The following is a 16,792-nucleotide window of genomic DNA, read 5'->3' as shown; positions in this document are numbered from 1 at the left end:
AGGGGAAATGTGAAGAAGTGCTGTGTGGTTACTTTGGAATAACTGACCTTTAAATCCAAAAAAGCCATATCCTGTAACTCACAATGCTGGGAGTAAATCATACAAGTATAACTAGATTTTATTTATTTATATTAATTATGTGAGGTTAATGTTTATTCAATTACACAGATTCAGTGAATTGTTTGAATGATTTAAAGTAGCTACAGGTCAGAAAAAAAGAAAAAGCTTGATAGTACAGATTATACTTTATAGATGAAAGGCATCACTGCAAACATGCAGAGACAAGTGGGGTTTTAATTATTCTAAAAAAATAGCTGTTTGATGACCTTTCATATTATATGTTTGTACGTGGCTCTAACATCAAATAGGACTTGAATCTAACTCAGACCAATTTGTCTTGCCCATTTTTTCTGCGTCTGTTGTTGACTGAGTAGAATACTGGTGTCTGCATACAATGTGCAGATGGGCCCTAAAAATTGGTAGTCATGTGTATGCTTTAGACAGCCCTTCGTGGTGGGGACAGTGGGTCCTGGCTTTGGGTAAGGTGATGTTCCAAAGTGTTGTCATTGTGGACCCCAAACCTACTTTTCCCCACCCTGTAGTTGAGTGTGGGGGATAAGGGTCCTTACTGGGCCAGTTGTTGGCTTTTTTCTTCTACAGATAGTCCTCTACCTCCTAGTCTTATTTATTCTAGTACTGGTGCAGCAGTTTGCGATTCAATGCACTTTTTATTTGTACACGTGCTCAATCCTTCTATTATATTTCTATTATATACTCTCTCCTATTTTATACCCCCCCCCCCCCCCCCACACACACACACACCCTCTCTATTTAATCTTTCATTTTCTTCTCTGCTGCCTATAAGCTTTGACATTCCTATATTACACATGTAGTTTATTAATAGACAGCATAATGGAAATCAATAAATGAACAAATAGTAGAAAAAGGAAGTCGATAGTGATTAATACTAGAAGAATCTAACTCGTTAAATAAGGCCAAAGCAGCAAAATCACATCATAAAATAAGAAAATTGCATTGGAAAATCTAATTAGATGCACTGTTCTCTAGATTCAGGCTATACGAACCATAAAAAAAGAATTAGTCTACATCCTGCAGGGGTTAGACAGGCTATTATAGATATTACTTTAGCTATTGTTGCAAGGTCAGTTTTATGAGTTTTTGTATAATTAGCCCAAATATTTAATATTTTATACGCTCTTCATCTTTTTAGAAAATGCAGGGGCGGATCTAGAAGGGTGGCAAGTGCCACCCTAAAATGATCCCTTGCCACCCCAAGTGCCACCCCAGTTTTGCATATGACAGTGTTGTTTATTAAAATAAGATAGCATTAACAGTATGAGCGTAGTTACAGTCAACAGTGAATATAAATGCTAAAACTGAATATATTGCATAGTATCCCCCCACCACCACCACCATTAACAAATGGTTCAGCCCATAGCAGCACCGGATTTTTTCTTGTTTTCAGTAGCAAGCGATGCTTATGATTGTGCCAGAGCACATTTTGAACAACACCATGGGAATTTTGGATTTTACACACGTGGGTGGATGTTACACTCTGGAAATGGAATGAAGGTGAGTTTTCTGAACCCTCTGTGGTCCACCAACACGCTGCACCTCTAAATCACATGACTATTTTAAGCTGACATAGCAACAAGCTGCAGCCACTCTGAGTCTCTATTTCAGCCCACATTGAAAGTTCGGACTTCAAAGTTTTTAAATTTTAATTACAGGCCAGTAAATCCAGAGTTATGATAATATATATAAGCCATGCTTTTTTCTAAATACTGGCGTCACATTTGTGTGTGTGTGTGTGTTTTAAGCCTTTTGTAAGGACAGCGCGAAAACAGTAAAGAAAGGAAAAAAAGCCACCTCTTTCCTATCGGTGGAAAAATGTACCATGTCGACCAATTAAAAAAAAGTCAACACGTGGGATTTGGTTGTTTAGGAAGAGGGAAAAGTTTTAGGAGTGACGGTAACGGCAGCAAGACAGAGCAAGCGAGTGAGAGAGAGAGAGAGAGAGAGAGAGAGTTTTTAGATGTGGGAGATTTGTGACATTTAGTGTGGAGTGTATACTTAGTGTGTTGTGTTGTCTTGTGTAGTTGTTCTGTTGTGTAGTCGTTGTTTTGTTTTGTGTGTCACTGAGGGCACTAATGAATGTCACAAAGGCACATTTGCAATGTAAACACTGTCACTAAGTAGAAAACCAGCGGAGTGATACACCTCCTGCTGTCAGGCCTGTAGGTTTATCCCTGTGCTGTTCTCCTCTGTCTTTTGGTGAACAAACTTTTTTTTTTACTGGCACACATCATTTGTGGGGCATCTTATTGCAACACCTGATTGTTCTCTCACTTTAGTTTTAGTAATGTTTTTAAATGGTTGTACAAAATGGGAAAAAACGGCAGGTGTATTGGCTGCATTTTTAGATAAATAGTTGTATATGTTTACAAAATGTACAATTTATATTTGCATTTCAAGTTATAAAAATTGACTCAACATGTCTGTGTTTTTTTTTACAGTAAAAAAAATACTACTAGGATTTTAAGTTCTCTGTGTGATCAGTAATACTAATGCAGTATGTCAGTGAAAAAACAAAACAACTAAATTCAGTTGAGCTGAAAAGAATGATACCAAACAAGGCAAGGGGGAAAAATAAAATGAAACAATTTGAGGGTGAAATACAAACGTAAACTCAAAAGGAGTCAAAAGTGGCCGGTTGTATTTCAGACCTCAGAGGGTTAATCCAACAAATCATGAAAAATTAGGTTTCAATTTTTGTTCAAGACAGTGCAGATTTCTGACATTTTGTGTAATTTAAGCATGTAACAATGATTTTTTTCTAACAAAAACTAACTAAAGTGTATAATTATGTGAGCTACAGACAATAATTAAGTTATAGACTATATTTATATGAAAAACGTGTATACTTACTGCATTTGAATTATTTTAACCACATGTAACCACCTGCATAGGTGTTTGAAAAAAAAAAGGCTTTGATTTTGCCACCCCATTTGATGTCTTTGCCACCCTCATGCCACCCTAAGAAAATTTCTCTAGATTCGCCCCTGAGTAAATGTACTTACATAACTATACAAGCACAAATCCTCCAGGAACTTGACTTTCATTTTCATAAGTTCCTTCCCCTGCGTCTTAAAACACGGAAGTCACGTGACCATTCAGTCGCTTTGCTTCCTGTTTACTTCGGGATAGGGGCAGTAACATCTGACAGCTAGCTTGTGTATATAAGCTATGTGTTTCCCGGTGCCGTCGGTTTTAACGCTCTGAAGATGTTGCGTTTGTGTTTTCTGCTGCTGTGTTACAGCGCGGCTCCGCTTACTGCGGCACCGACTGGAAGACGTTACCTGGCGAGCACAGGTGAGCGAGAGCCCCGAAAACCTCCACCGTTAGCGACTTTGCACTATTTATATCTTGTGTTACTCTCCAGGGACTCAAAAACTTATAGTCCTCTGAACTGTGCAACGCGCAGCTTTTTTCTCTCTGATAGAATTCATGCAACAAAATAGAAAACATGAAATATAAAGGTGGGAATTTTCTTATCTTTCATTTAGACACAAGACATGGTGGGTTTGATTTTAGGGTGAATATTTGCAGTTAAAGTTATATATTATATATATTTGGTGAAAACTTTACAATTGAAGACTGCTATTAAGTTAATATACAGTATATATAAGCCTTGTAACTATGACCTCAGATACATTGAGCTCACAAATCAAAATAAAATAGTCACTGACGCTGACAGGGAAAGAAATGCTAGTCTGTAATTCTAGTATTGGATGGGCTTATTATTCTTCTCAATTAAATCAAGTGGTTTAAATTATTTTTTGCATTTACATTTTCATAATAAAATAAAATAACTTTAAAAATCAAACAGATTTTTAATTTGGTTCCATTCTAATTTCTGTTTTTGTCATTCACAATCACTTCATCTGTCCAGGGAGGTTTTGGCACATCACAGACCTCCACCTGGACCCCTCCTACCACCTGACCCCAGACCCCAAGAAGGTTTGTTATTCCTCCAAAGGAGTTCCTGCCACCAATCCCGGCCTGTATGGAGACTTCCTGTGCGACTCACCTTTCCGCCTCATTGAGTCCGCCTTCACTAACATGGCATCGCTCACACAGCCAGAGGACTTCATCATTTGGACTGGGTTGGTACTCTGATGAGGGAGAGAGAGTCTTTATTTTAGCTTTAAAAGGCTTTGCTGTGTTGCCTTCATGCAAATTGTGGGTTAACACAGATTCTTTTTTTTCAGACTTGTGATTTACAGATTATAGAAACCATAGAAGTGTTTTTGGATTGGTTTCACATCCCCATCCTACAGTGCAGCAGCAGTCATGTACTTCTGTGTGAAAGTATGTGATCTGTACTTTTTGGGCTAAAAGATTGAGGATGTTTGTTAGAAGAATTTTTTTACTGTTATATTAGTAATAGTAAAAAAAGAGACGTTCGAGGTAGATCACAATTTTATATGGCCCATATTTTCTTTCTCAGATGTTGTAACAGCTCGTGTATATAGTGCCATTACCAATTCAAGATTTCAGTTCATCCCATATCTTGATTCATTTTCAAATAGTTGCAAAACTAAAGACATTTTTAGCTTCAGCTGTTCTTGACACATAAAATTAAGACTGATTATAACATTTTACTACTTAACATTACCGTAAGTTTAGTTCAGAGTATCTAAGAGTATGAAGACAACAGTACTCTCTTTATGGAAACTCAGACTCAGGGAAAAATATATTTGATCATATTTATATAGAAATCTTTCTATAATTGTAAAATGTGAATTTTAGAGCGTTACTGCAGTCTGTTTATTCATCAAAATCACCCAGTGTATCAACCTTGATATATTCAGTTTGCAGCGTGCTCGCAGATACTGAGTTTCATGTAATTATACATTTAAAACACTCCGCTTGTGAACAATCTCTTTTAAAGCCACAGCTTTGGAAACCCCAACAAAAAGTGGTGGTGGTGTCATGTTAGAACTACATGTTCTTAACAGTAAGTTAGTCTTCACCTCTTATATAGTTAGGAGCTCGAGGCTACAGGAACCATTTCCAGTTTAACCACTAGTTCCAGTCAACACAGTCGATTATCAGTCCTGTTCCTCAAACCTGAGATGTTTTTATGACACATTGCAAAACAGTGACAAATTTGTGACAGTAAACCCTTTTGCACAACTCAGCCATGCTCAGGGATTTTCCTGTCCCAAATATATATAGAAATTAGTTAAAACGAATCAGAACTATTAAATAGGATTGATAATAGTATTGATATCATTAAAATCATATCGGTTGTTCATATCAGTTACATGAACCTGTAGCAAGAACTACCTTGCTACAGGTGTTCGAGGCTAAGTTTGATAAACATTCTGCCGAGATCTGTTTGTCCTTTTTTTTCTCTAAAGTCACATCATGCTAAGTTGTACACCATCAGAATTAATAGAGATTTTAATGTTTAAGTTTATTTTTTTAATCTTCTTTGACTTGTCACCAGTACCTAGTAGTGGTTTGGAGAGTTAAAGAGGTGACATCATTATGTTTGTGATTAGTTCAGAATTTCCATTGTCAAAAGTTTTTCTGTAAGAAATACACCAACCATAGATGCCTTCATGCGACTCAACAGGAAAAGTATCACTTCCTGAGATGTTATCTGGCTCACATCTCATTAGAAAAACCCACAATTTGTTTTCCTTTTGTGGGTTTTTTTGTGAGCACCACATGGGCCTCATCCATCACGTGATCAGAATAGAGTGCTGTGAAAAGTGTTTGCCCTCTTCCTGATTTTATTTTTGGCGCATTTGTCACATTAGACACAAATAACCTGAGTAAACACAAAATGCAGTTTTTTAAATGATGATTTCATTAATTAAGGGAAACAAAGATGACCTAATAACTGGTTATGCCTTTACTGCAAGAACTGCAGTCAGATGTTTGTCATAAGTGGCAATAAGCCTTTCACATCACAGAGGAGGAATTTTGGCCCTCCCCGCTTTGCAGAATTGTTTTAATTCAGGTATATTGGAGCAAAAAAAAAAAAAAAAAAAAAAAAGGTATTGGAGCGTTTCCGGGTGTGAAAACAGAAACATGGCAATTACTTTTTAATAGATGTTTAATGAAGTTTGATTGTCACTTGAGCTAAAATGCTGAATCTTACAATTTTATTTTCTCATGAATAAATAAATAAGTGCAATTATTTCAGAGTGCCTACTGAAATAGTACTGAATAAAATCATGCAATCCCAGTCAAGCACTGAAGCTCCAGGTCTGAGAGATGAGCAGAAGTTATCTACTCACTGTGAAAAGTAGCATTAAAGGGAGCTCTGCATGCTTTATAAGAGGTTAAAATAATTAGAGTGAACCAATGTTCACTACACTGCGATAGTGACACAGGATAAGTAAGCGTAGTTGTAAGCGTCAGTGTCAGCAGAATTGCACTCATGCACCTTTTTAATAATCTGCAGCTAATCAGCTAAGCCAGGAATTCATAGGCTTATTAAACGTGCTTAAGAGAACGGCTTGGCACTTAAAACTTAAAAAGACTCCCTGGGGTGGAGGATTAAGTTACTGTGCAAGCAGATTTGTGCTTTATGCTGTTGTTATTGGGCTTTGCAGCACTAGTTTGCCATTTCACTTAATGGGGAATCCATTGTACAGAGGAATTTACAACATGTTTGCAATATTGGACAAGCCAAGCATGCTTGGAACATATTCCAATGTTATGTAGAGGGAATTTAGTCCTGTTAGGAAGTTGGTGGGTTTTCCAGATTTCTGCTGAAGAAATGATGACTGAGCTGCTCCCAGTGACTTTAACTCACTGCAGTTACTGTTCTCACATTTTAATCTTCATTACTGAAGCATTTTATTGTAATAAGCCAAAACAACACAAGCCATGTTGTTTTTTAATAACAGACAAATACTGAATTGTTTTCTCCACCTTAATTTTTCCTTTTTGAGGAGTTCTAATATCATAGTTTTGTCACTGCTGTCAGGAAAACTGTACGATTAGAAATAGATAACGTCAGTAGACAGTAGATTAAGACTAAATCAGTAGGAAATCAATGACCTTATCTCATTTTAAATATTCTGCTATCATGACTGATCATTCAGTTGCTCTGTATTTTTTTTAAGTAGCATTTTAAAAAAAGTTAAAAAGCAAAGGTTGATCACCATTCATTCAGATAATTTAAGCAACCAAATGTTGGGATCACCATGTGTCTAGATGTCTTATTTTACTTTGTCTGCATTTCACTGCAAATAAAGTGAAATAACTGGATTTTATTTTCCCCTTTCAGTGACAGCCCACCTCACGTCCCTCCAGATGAGCTCTCTACAGACATAGTCATCCAGGTCATCAGTAACATGACCCAGACCATCAGACAGCACTTCCCCAACCTGACAGTCTACCCTGCAGTTGGAAATCATGACTACTGGCCTCAGGTGACTTTATACAAGTAGACAGCAAGCAGTATCTCAAGCTTTACACGGAGAGCAGTGATGATTTTTGCTCCACTAATGTTCGTCTGATGCATCAGGTTCTGGGGATAAAATGAGTTGCTGTATGAAGCATTTTAGTTTATGCTCCCATTTTTTTTGCAGAAGTAAATGAGGGAAGTTTTCTTATACCGACTATGAGCATGCTTTAACTCATTTATGTGGTTGGGTAACATCCATCAGTATTTTCAGTTTTCAAGGGTTTATTTTACAATAAGGCTCCATTTAATTTAACAGAAACACTGTGGTACAAGAATTACATGCATATAGCCCCAGTAATAACAGTGGGTGATACCAGCTGACTTATATGTGAGATGTCAGGTTGCATTTCACATTTTTAATAACCTACTTTTGGAATAACAATGTATCATTGCTCATCATTGTTCTTAGGACCAGATGCCAACCTCCACTAATGCCATCTACAAAGCTGCTGCCCAGTTCTGGAAACTCTGGCTGCATGATGACGCTCTGCTAACACTCTCACAAGGTACATCAGTCACCACATGTCAGACCAACAAATTCAAAACTTTTCTCTGCATTTTAAAGCTTCAACTCTTACTGCTGTACATTTAATGTAGCCTGACTTCTAAATGGGTAGGTACAGGGTATATATCAGCCCAAACTTCTGAGAACTGTAAAGTTCCCACATGAAGAAATGAGGAAGTTAGAAAACCACTGACCTTTGGCATGTGCTGATGAATACCCTTTGATCCAGCAAGTGTTGCAATTCAGGAAGTTAATGTAAAGTGCAACACGGTGTATGTAAAGGTTTGATGATGAATCAGTCAAGCTTTTTTGGGTAATTGCTCAGAAAATGTGAATGTAGTGGACTTCTCTCAAGCAAACCTTTGTTTGATTTGTGAAACAATCTGTGCAGTGAGCATGTGCAGTTGATTCTGTAAAACTGGAATAAAGCCATGCATAAAGCATGTTTTTCAAAAGCTAAGTGTGTGGCATGACGTTAGGTGTAGCCTTCATTTTGTTCCTTGTTCTGTTTTTGCAGGTGGTTTCTATTCACAGCTTGCTAAGCCTGGTTTGCGGGTTGTTAGTCTCAATACGATCCTTTACTATAGTCCCAATAATGTCACACAGAACATGACAGACCCTGCGGGGCAGTTTGAGTGGCTGGAAAAAACTTTGGAGAAAGCTGCTGAGAATCGCGAAAAGGTTTACAAGTTTCTACTGCAAACATTTTTTTGTCATATTAATCACCATAGTGATCATCATATTGATCTATATGAAAGATGCCGGATGGTTAAATATATCTGTGGTTAAATATGCCTTACTTTTCTCTGTAGGTGTACATCATAGGCCATGTGCCAGTCGGGTTCCTGCCCTTTGCCAGAAACATCACAGCTATAAGAGAGAACTATAACGAGAGGCTGGTCACCATCTTTAGGAAGTACAGTCATGTGATTGCAGGACATTTCTATGGACACACTCACAGAGACAGCATCATGGTGCTGCTGGACAAACAAGGTGTGAGAAAATATCAATCAGTTTCTTTAATAATGGAGTTTAATATGTTTCTTCCAAGTGCGGTATCACCTTTTTGTTTTTAAGCACTTGTCATTTTTAAAAATGTATCGCAAACCAGTTGTGAGCAAGCAAACTTCCTCTCTAGATAAAACGTGAAAAGACAGACAATCTGCTAACTTCCTTAATTAAGGAAAGGAATCACCGAAATGTTCTTATTTTGTTTTTCTCTTTTCTCTTTTTCTGTAGGTCAACCTGTGAATTCTCTATTTGTGTCACCGGCTGTTACACCGATCAAAAATCTTGCGGAGCTCTACTCCAATAACCCATCTTTCCGCATGTACTTGTACAACAACAAGGATTACACTATGCTGGTAAGGAGCTCTGGTCCTACTATCTGCTCATAACTCAATATCTTATTATTGTTCAGATTAAGCAAATGCCTTGGTTTTTAAAATGGTTTAAATATAAAACGAGCAAAGACGTATGCAAACATCTTTATGTGATAAAAGATTGTTGTGCACATTATTACAAAATCATGGCAGTTAGTCACCCATGAAAGTGTGGTTTAGTGATGTTTAGTAATGATGGATGTGGTAAAACTTATAGAAGGGTTGGGCCACCATCAGTTTAACTGCCAGAAATGCTGCTGATATATATTCAATAAATATACATTATTTGCAGACCAACCAAGGTTCATCTTGGACCTTAGATTTTTTTTTATTGGCGTTCTAGTCATTAAATAAATGTGCAAAGACGTTTGGAGGTTTTAAAACAAAGAACAGGAAAAGGCCGTCAGCAGTCAGAAAAAACAAAGTATTCTGTCACTGCATATTGTAGCAATAACATTTCCCATTCATATAATTAAAAAAAGTCACAGTGTAAACCACAGGTGTCGAACTCCAGGCCTCGAGGGCCGGTGTCCTGCATGTTTTAGATGTATCCTTGATCCAACACAGCTGATTTAAATGGCTAAATTATCACCTCAACATGTCTTGAAGTTCTCCAGAAGCCTGTTAATGAACTAATAATTTGATTCAGGTGTGTTGAAACATGGTGATATCTAAAACCTGCGGGACACCGGCCCTCGAGGCCTGGAGTTCGACACCCCTGGTGTAAACCATTAAAGGCAAAAAACAAAAATGTCCATCTGATATTCTGGAAACCATCAACTGAACACCTAAAGGCAGCGGTAACAATCGTAAAATCATTTGTTACATGAGCAATACATCTCTTAAACTAACAGATTGGCTGTGACAGGTTGGACAGATCAGTGGTACAGTTGGGAAAAGGACTTGCTATTTTGGGGACCAGTGAAATCCCGGGGAGTTTCACAATTAAAGCATAAAAACTTAAAAGGAAAGAGTGTAGGAATGCAAAAGAAAGCTGAAAACTGTTCAAGCTGGAAAGCAGATGACAAATTTAGGTCAAACTACAAAAGTCCCGCGCTCCAACACCTACTCTAACTTTTATCTCATTGCTCAAAAACAGAAGCCGAAGTCCTTCTTAATGATTTATCACGGTGTCAATCAGCACACAAAAAACTGTTTGTGGCATTCAAAAAGACTCAAAGACTTTTTTCTTTCTTCTCTTTCGCTCCCTTTTTTGGTGCCTTTCTCTTTCTCTCTGAAGGATATCTGGCAGTACTATTTGAATCTGACGGAAGCCAATGAGAAACAAAGATCAGACTGGACGCTTGAATATATCATGACTGAGGCTTTTGGACTGACTGACCTGCAGCCGCAAAGTTTACTCCAGCTGGGCCTGAGTTTTATGCTGCCGCAGACAAAAAGCTTTGATAAGTATTTTAACCACTTCATGGTCAGCTACAACGACAGCATCATCTGTGATGGAATATGTAAGGTCAGCCAGGTGTGTTCTGTGCTCTTTCTGGACCAGCTGTCCTACTCCAGATGTGTAACGGGAGATGAACGGACATCCACATGAAGGGCCTTTGAGTGATTTTTCTCAGGAGCCAATAAGACTTCAGTGTTTTTATGATTTCAGACATATTATATTTAAAAAAAAAAGAAGGGGAAATTCAGTGCACTGATTAAAGTCATAGTATAGCATATTTTAAATGATTTATCAATATTGAATTTTGATAATAATATTCTGAAGTATTACATTTTGCAAACTAGATGAATGAAGTCAGAAAAAGGGAAGCACCATATAATGCCTATGCTGCTTAACATATATTTATATATTTCCCTAAAGAAATGCAGGGATAACTTTTTTTTAGGGATATTTTTTTCACCTATTTAATTGTATAAATCTGCAAACATATGCAGATGGGGTCAGGACCAAAAGGTGATAGTAGATAAATGACTGACAATACAGAAAATACAGTCATTCATACATAATGATGATACTGAATTGCTGGTGTCTCATGTCTGTAGTCTCTAAGAACAAAAAAAACCCTCAAACTCGTCTGTGTGTTTATTCTGAGAGGGTGGAGGACGTTAATTGTAGCTCCTAGCTCCATCATGCAAGTTTATTCCATGTAGTCCTTGCACTAATCGATTACAGCCAAACTTTGGATTAAATGCTGCCAAATGTCACCCATCACTTGAGTTTATTGTGTTGATTAATCATGCATACTTGAAATATTTCAGAGGAAAATTTAAATGAAATCCTTTAGATCTAAAGAAGGACAGCTCTGCTGTAAATGAGGAAAAAGATTCAGCTGTAGTCTTATGGAGATGTAAATCCAGCTTTTGTTGGCTTACGTTTATATTCTTCTATTAGCTACAACTGATTAGTCAAATCTGGTTTTGATGTATATGTTAGTGTACCAGGTCACCAAAAAAAACTTTAATTGCATAAACTATACAAATTGCTCCATACAGGAACATTAAAGACATTCAGTTTAGTCACAACTTTCATTAATAAAATCACAAGATTAACATAAGATTTAAAAGTTTGAAAATTATGTTTTTTTGGGGGTTTTTTAAATTTATTTTGTTAAACTTTTTGATTGTCTGACAAATTCTGACTATACAAGACTAAACCTGTCACATTATCCATTCCTTAATGTTGCATAAACCAGGAGTTTATTCTTCTATTGAAACGCATGCTTTAAATTTAATACCCTTAAAAGAACACCGAATTATAAAACATGTACAGTAAAAATGTACTGTAAGAGAAATGTATCTACCCTGGGTAAAATGCGCATGAATGATGGCATGTTGAGCTGCTGCTTCAGAATGGAATAGCACCAGATGACTTGTCTTGTTACATGTAAGAGAAAATCTTGATTTCCTTTTAATGATTATTTTTCTATTAAATAAAACCCTTTATTCAAAAGTTCCATTGACTCTATTGTCCTTGTTTTCACAGGCAGGTTAATAGAGTACTAGCTGTTGCAGTTAATGAAATAAAAAAGAAGGTGAGCTGCAACTTTTAAGAGTGGCTAACTTGAAAGTGACACTTAAACTTGTGCTGGCTAGTTCATCTCTGCAGGAGGGGCGCAGGAACGACGGCTAAGCCCGGATGACCTTCATACTCCCTCCCACCATTAGCCCATGATTTTATTCTTCTCTTGTTCAAACTTTCCAGAAACTCCTCTTGTTTCTCAGCCTCCACTTCAAGCATTTGCCCCTCTCTTCTTCTCACCACCCTCCCAACTCTTTTGTCCCTTTTCCTCCCTCCTCCAATGTTGATTACACCTCTGCTAAAGATTCACAGCACTTTTTTTTTCAATCTGGGTTTTTCCTGGCTCAGATTGAGCCTTTGAGAGTAGACTACAATCAGTCTGTATACAATAAAAACAATGACTCTGTGTTACCTTATTTCACAGTAACATTTTTGAACTCCTGAGTAACTTTTTTTAAGCTCCTCATAATTTCTCTTATATTCTGTCCGGAGTTTAGAAAATATTCTTGGGCAGTGAATGTGTACTCTGTGTTATTGTTAAACCTTTCCCCCTCATGTGCCTCTTTGCCATTATTATTCCTGACCAACCCCTGCCTCCCCCCACTCAGTGCCTGACAGGACGTAACCGTGGAGACAGAGTTGGTGGAGAGCATGGCGATGGAGAGGACTCCATTGCCACGGCAACATGAGTACAGCTCCCAGTCCTGTGAATTCACTCTTTCAGTCACTTTTGTTGGCAGTTATTTAACTACTGAATTGCCAGGCTGATGAAGTCTGCAGTGGAGTATGCAACACTGTCTGAACTTAAGGCAACTAAAGGCGAGTTAAAATAGGAGATGATCTCTGAAGGGTTCAGTCAGTGGAATGAATTTCAATGAATTGGTGCGAGGTCACAAAATATATTCTTCTAAATTGCATTATTTATGTGTTGTACTTACCAAATTACATAATGTGTAAATTGCCAAACAATAAATAAATAAGATTCCCTCCACTGGGTATCAAAATGATCCCTAAGAGGAAGAAGAGAAATAGGAGACACCAAGAAAGCATGGAGCCAAGTACATCAGACTGTAGTCTGAGTCTCATAGTTTTGATTATAGTTCCCATAAGAGCCAAATTACTAGTTTGTGAAGGGAGTACTACACACTGCAATATGAAAGCTGTGTTTTCTTTTTTTAATGGCAACTTCTGTCATTGGAACAGCTTTTATTTTTCCCAAACAAAAATACTGCACAGCAGGAATGAGTCCTAAAATAATAATAACAATAATATCATTAAAACCAAAAAAATGAGTTGGTATTTCACAGTAGGCTGAATGATGTCGAAGTAAACTTTTTTTCACTGGGTTTTTTTTTTTTGTTTTGTTAGATGTCTAAAATCAGGCCTGATTTCACATTTTGCTCTGCATCTGTAAGTAAAGATCAGCTGTTTAAGATAATCATGTAGCCATATTAATGCTTTAATTAGTAGAATTGTTGTTGCCACACTAACTTGCATTAGCCACTGGAGCAAAGGAATGAGGGCTGCTGAAAACCTTTGTTCTCCTTTGTAGGTTATTTCTAATTTCTGATTATAAACAAAATACTGATTTGATTCATTTCACTTTAAATAAAATCAAATACATAGGTATATATTTAAAGATATTATTTTTCAAAGTTACACACTAAGCATTGCATGTGTTTTACTATCTGGCTATGAAATAACACAAACATATATGTAAGATGAAGGTTTTGTGTGGCAAAATCACAATTATCAAACAAAAAAACCAATTTGTCTTTATAAGCATGCATCTTCCAAATAGAGATTGTGAAAGCAAAACTAATGAGGCTACAGAGTGAAAGAGGGATTCAATAGCTGAAAACACACAGTGGTGCAACTAAGCTGGTTGGCTGGTTGGTGGACTGTCTGTCTTCTTAAATGACTGTCTGTTTGGCTAGCTGTCCCTTTGGCTGACTGACCCACATGTTCAGGTTTGCATACATTTCTGCTTTAGTTCCAGTTGGCTGGCTGGTGGAGGCCCACAATCAGTTAATCTGAGGATTACTGTCAGGACAGTACAGCCATCCAACTGCCCTCTCCTGGGGAGCTGGAATCTCTCTGGGTTTATGTGTGTATGGTTCAGATCACCATTACCCTTCAGGTTTCCAAATCACTTAATCCCTTTTAACATGTTTGGGTTTTAAATGCTGTCTTTCTCTTTACAACCAGAGATCCCCCATTTGATTTTAATGGTTGCAGATTTAGTTCTGTTGCATTATACTTGCTGCAGATTACTCTGGTGGTTGGTGATTTTGCTGGAGGAGAGTAAATCAGCACAATAGATCTAAGCAACATTTTCTAGTTAGCTATTTAATTGAAGTTTTGCTAATCAGTTGAAGCCACATTGTTTGTTCTTAGTGTCTTCTAGTAATGTTAAGAACAACACAAACTCTAGTGATCTAAGGACAGATGTATGAATATGTGTAACCTGCCTGTGCCAAACCTATCATTTTGGGGTATTGGATAGTAAAGAAAACATAATTAAGATACCTATTAGCCCTTTTTTACATGCCTTCAGTGGACTTCAAGCCTAACAGTGTGCACTCAAGATAGAAGAAATTAATATTTTTTATAGTGTTGTGTAATTTAACATGATTTTTTCCAGCAATATTTTTCTTTTAGTTTTACCCTAAATATGGTAATTATGATACTTACATACTATGCAGCCTAATGAAATAACAATGTCCAATATTTATCGGGCAAACCACTTGGTCTCTTAGTTGTCTATGGAGCCCTGGTTTTGACCTTGCTGCCTTAGTGCTTTGAGATTTGAGCATCCTTTTAGCTCAAGTCCAAGGTCAGGGGTGGACGGAGACCTCAGGCTACCTCCTCCTTTCTGGTCTTTAATCCTTTTTGGTAAACCAGCTGTCTGGACTAAAAGTGATTAGTCCTGTTGAGATGCAGTTCTACTTAGTAAGTCTGTCAACAACTGTTATGCCGTATTATCAGTCACTCCATCAATTCTTCTTCTATATCAAGTGAAGCTGCTGAAACAATAATTTTTGCATTACTTTATTATTATAAATGCTCTATTCTTGTACTTAAAACTAAATACTCTGCCTACATTGGCCTCATGATTGTGAGTGTATTTTGATTGATTGATGCTGATGTAGCACTGATCTTATTAACAGTAAGACTAAGAAAAGTCTCAATCTGTTCTCTTTAAAGGTTTGGATAAGTAATGAAACCTCTCTCCTTATTTGATTCTGTGAACTATGAAAACTTTTTTTGTTCTTTTGAAACATCAAAAGGTAAAATAGGAAGACATCATTTTATGTGTGCTCAACTGCATAAAAAAGTTTTATATTTACTGTAAAACTTCAGATTAAATGCTACTTTAAGTATACATTTTCCACCAAAAAAGCCACAGTTGAAAGTGTGCTAAACACAATGCTTCTTTCATAGTTCTGGTCCCCAGTGTGATATTCTCTCACACTCAAATCTCACACAGTCGATAATGGCCAGAGAGAGACAGAGACAAAGAAATGGGGGGTCTTAGTCTCATGCTTCAGTAGTAATTTGTCAGCGGGCATGAATGGGCTCCTTCATCAGTGATGGGGAGAGCAACAAGCAATCCAAGGGTAGTGTATGTATATACGTGCATGTGTGGTGCACATGCGTGTACGCTAGTGGGGGTCCAGTCTCAGATTGGAGTTTGTGCTACACTTCTTGTAGTCAGATCCTTTGTATGGGACCACCATAGGGTGTTCCCCCAGCAGCCAATCGGGCTCCACAGAACACATTACTTCACTCTGATGGCAGCCGAGCCAAGTTGGGCCAGCATCCACCCAAATAAAGGCTAATTTAGAGAGAGCATGAAAAAAGACCCGGAGAAGAAAAGGACTAAACTGGAAATACAAATATGACTTCTGAACACTGAATTTTTTTAATGAATACATTTCTTTCTGACTTTGATTATACAGGGAGTGCAGAATTATTAGGCAAGTTGTATTTTTGAGGAATAATTTTATTATTGAACAACAACCATGTTCTCAATGAACCCAAAAAACTCATTAATATCAAAGCTGAATGTTTTTGGAAGTAGTTTTTAGTTTTAGCTATTTTAGGGGGATATCTGTGTGTGCAGGTGATGATTACTGTGCATAATTATTAGGCAACTTAACAAAAAACAAATATATACCCATTTCAAGTATTTATTTTTACCAGTGAAACCAATATAACATCTCCACATTCACAAATATACATTTCTGACATTCAAAAACAAAACAAAAACAAATCAGCGACCAATATAGCCACCTTTCTTTGCAAGGACACTCAAAAGCCTGCCATCCATGGATTCTGTCAGTGTTTTGATCTGTTCACCATCAACATTGCGTGCAGCAGCAACCACAACCTCCCAGACACTGTTC

At 37.2% G+C, this 16,792-nt stretch overlaps 1 protein-coding gene across 1 annotated transcript; it reads left to right on the top strand.

Annotated features, from left to right (window-relative positions):
- Positions 1 to 2,945: 2,945 nt before the first annotated feature.
- smpdl3a (sphingomyelin phosphodiesterase acid like 3A) lies at positions 2,946 to 12,318 on the top strand. The gene is made up of 8 exons (XM_086264996.1): positions 2,946 to 3,393; positions 3,974 to 4,187; positions 7,334 to 7,478; positions 7,923 to 8,019; positions 8,536 to 8,699; positions 8,831 to 9,011; positions 9,258 to 9,382; positions 10,641 to 12,318. Exons 1-8 carry the CDS (start codon positions 3,306 to 3,308, stop codon positions 10,953 to 10,955), a joined length of 1,329 nt encoding a protein of 442 aa, XP_086121122.1. The 5' UTR covers positions 2,946 to 3,305; the 3' UTR covers positions 10,956 to 12,318.
- Positions 12,319 to 16,792: the final 4,474 nt, after the last annotated feature.

The sequence above is a fragment of the Aulonocara sp. 'chitande type north' Nkhata Bay genome, linkage group LG15, assembly GCF_057382095.1.
Source record: "Aulonocara sp. 'chitande type north' Nkhata Bay isolate Kocher_YH1m ecotype deep benthic linkage group LG15, A_spYH_male_GT1.1, whole genome shotgun sequence".
Lineage (NCBI taxonomy): Eukaryota > Metazoa > Chordata > Actinopteri > Cichliformes > Cichlidae > Aulonocara > Aulonocara sp. 'chitande type north' Nkhata Bay.
This window is presented reverse-complemented; position numbering and strand designations above follow the sequence as displayed.

Coding starts and splice junctions, on each gene's coding strand:
- smpdl3a (XM_086264996.1), top strand. CDS start 3,306: ATGTTGCGTTTGTGTTTTCTGCTGCTGTGTTACAGCGCGGCTCCGCTT. Junction 7,479..7,922: donor ATCATGACTACTGGCCTCAG/GTGACTTTATAC, acceptor CATTGTTCTTAG/GACCAGATGCCAACCTCCAC. Junction 8,020..8,535: donor TCTGCTAACACTCTCACAAG/GTACATCAGTCA, acceptor CTGTTTTTGCAG/GTGGTTTCTATTCACAGCTT.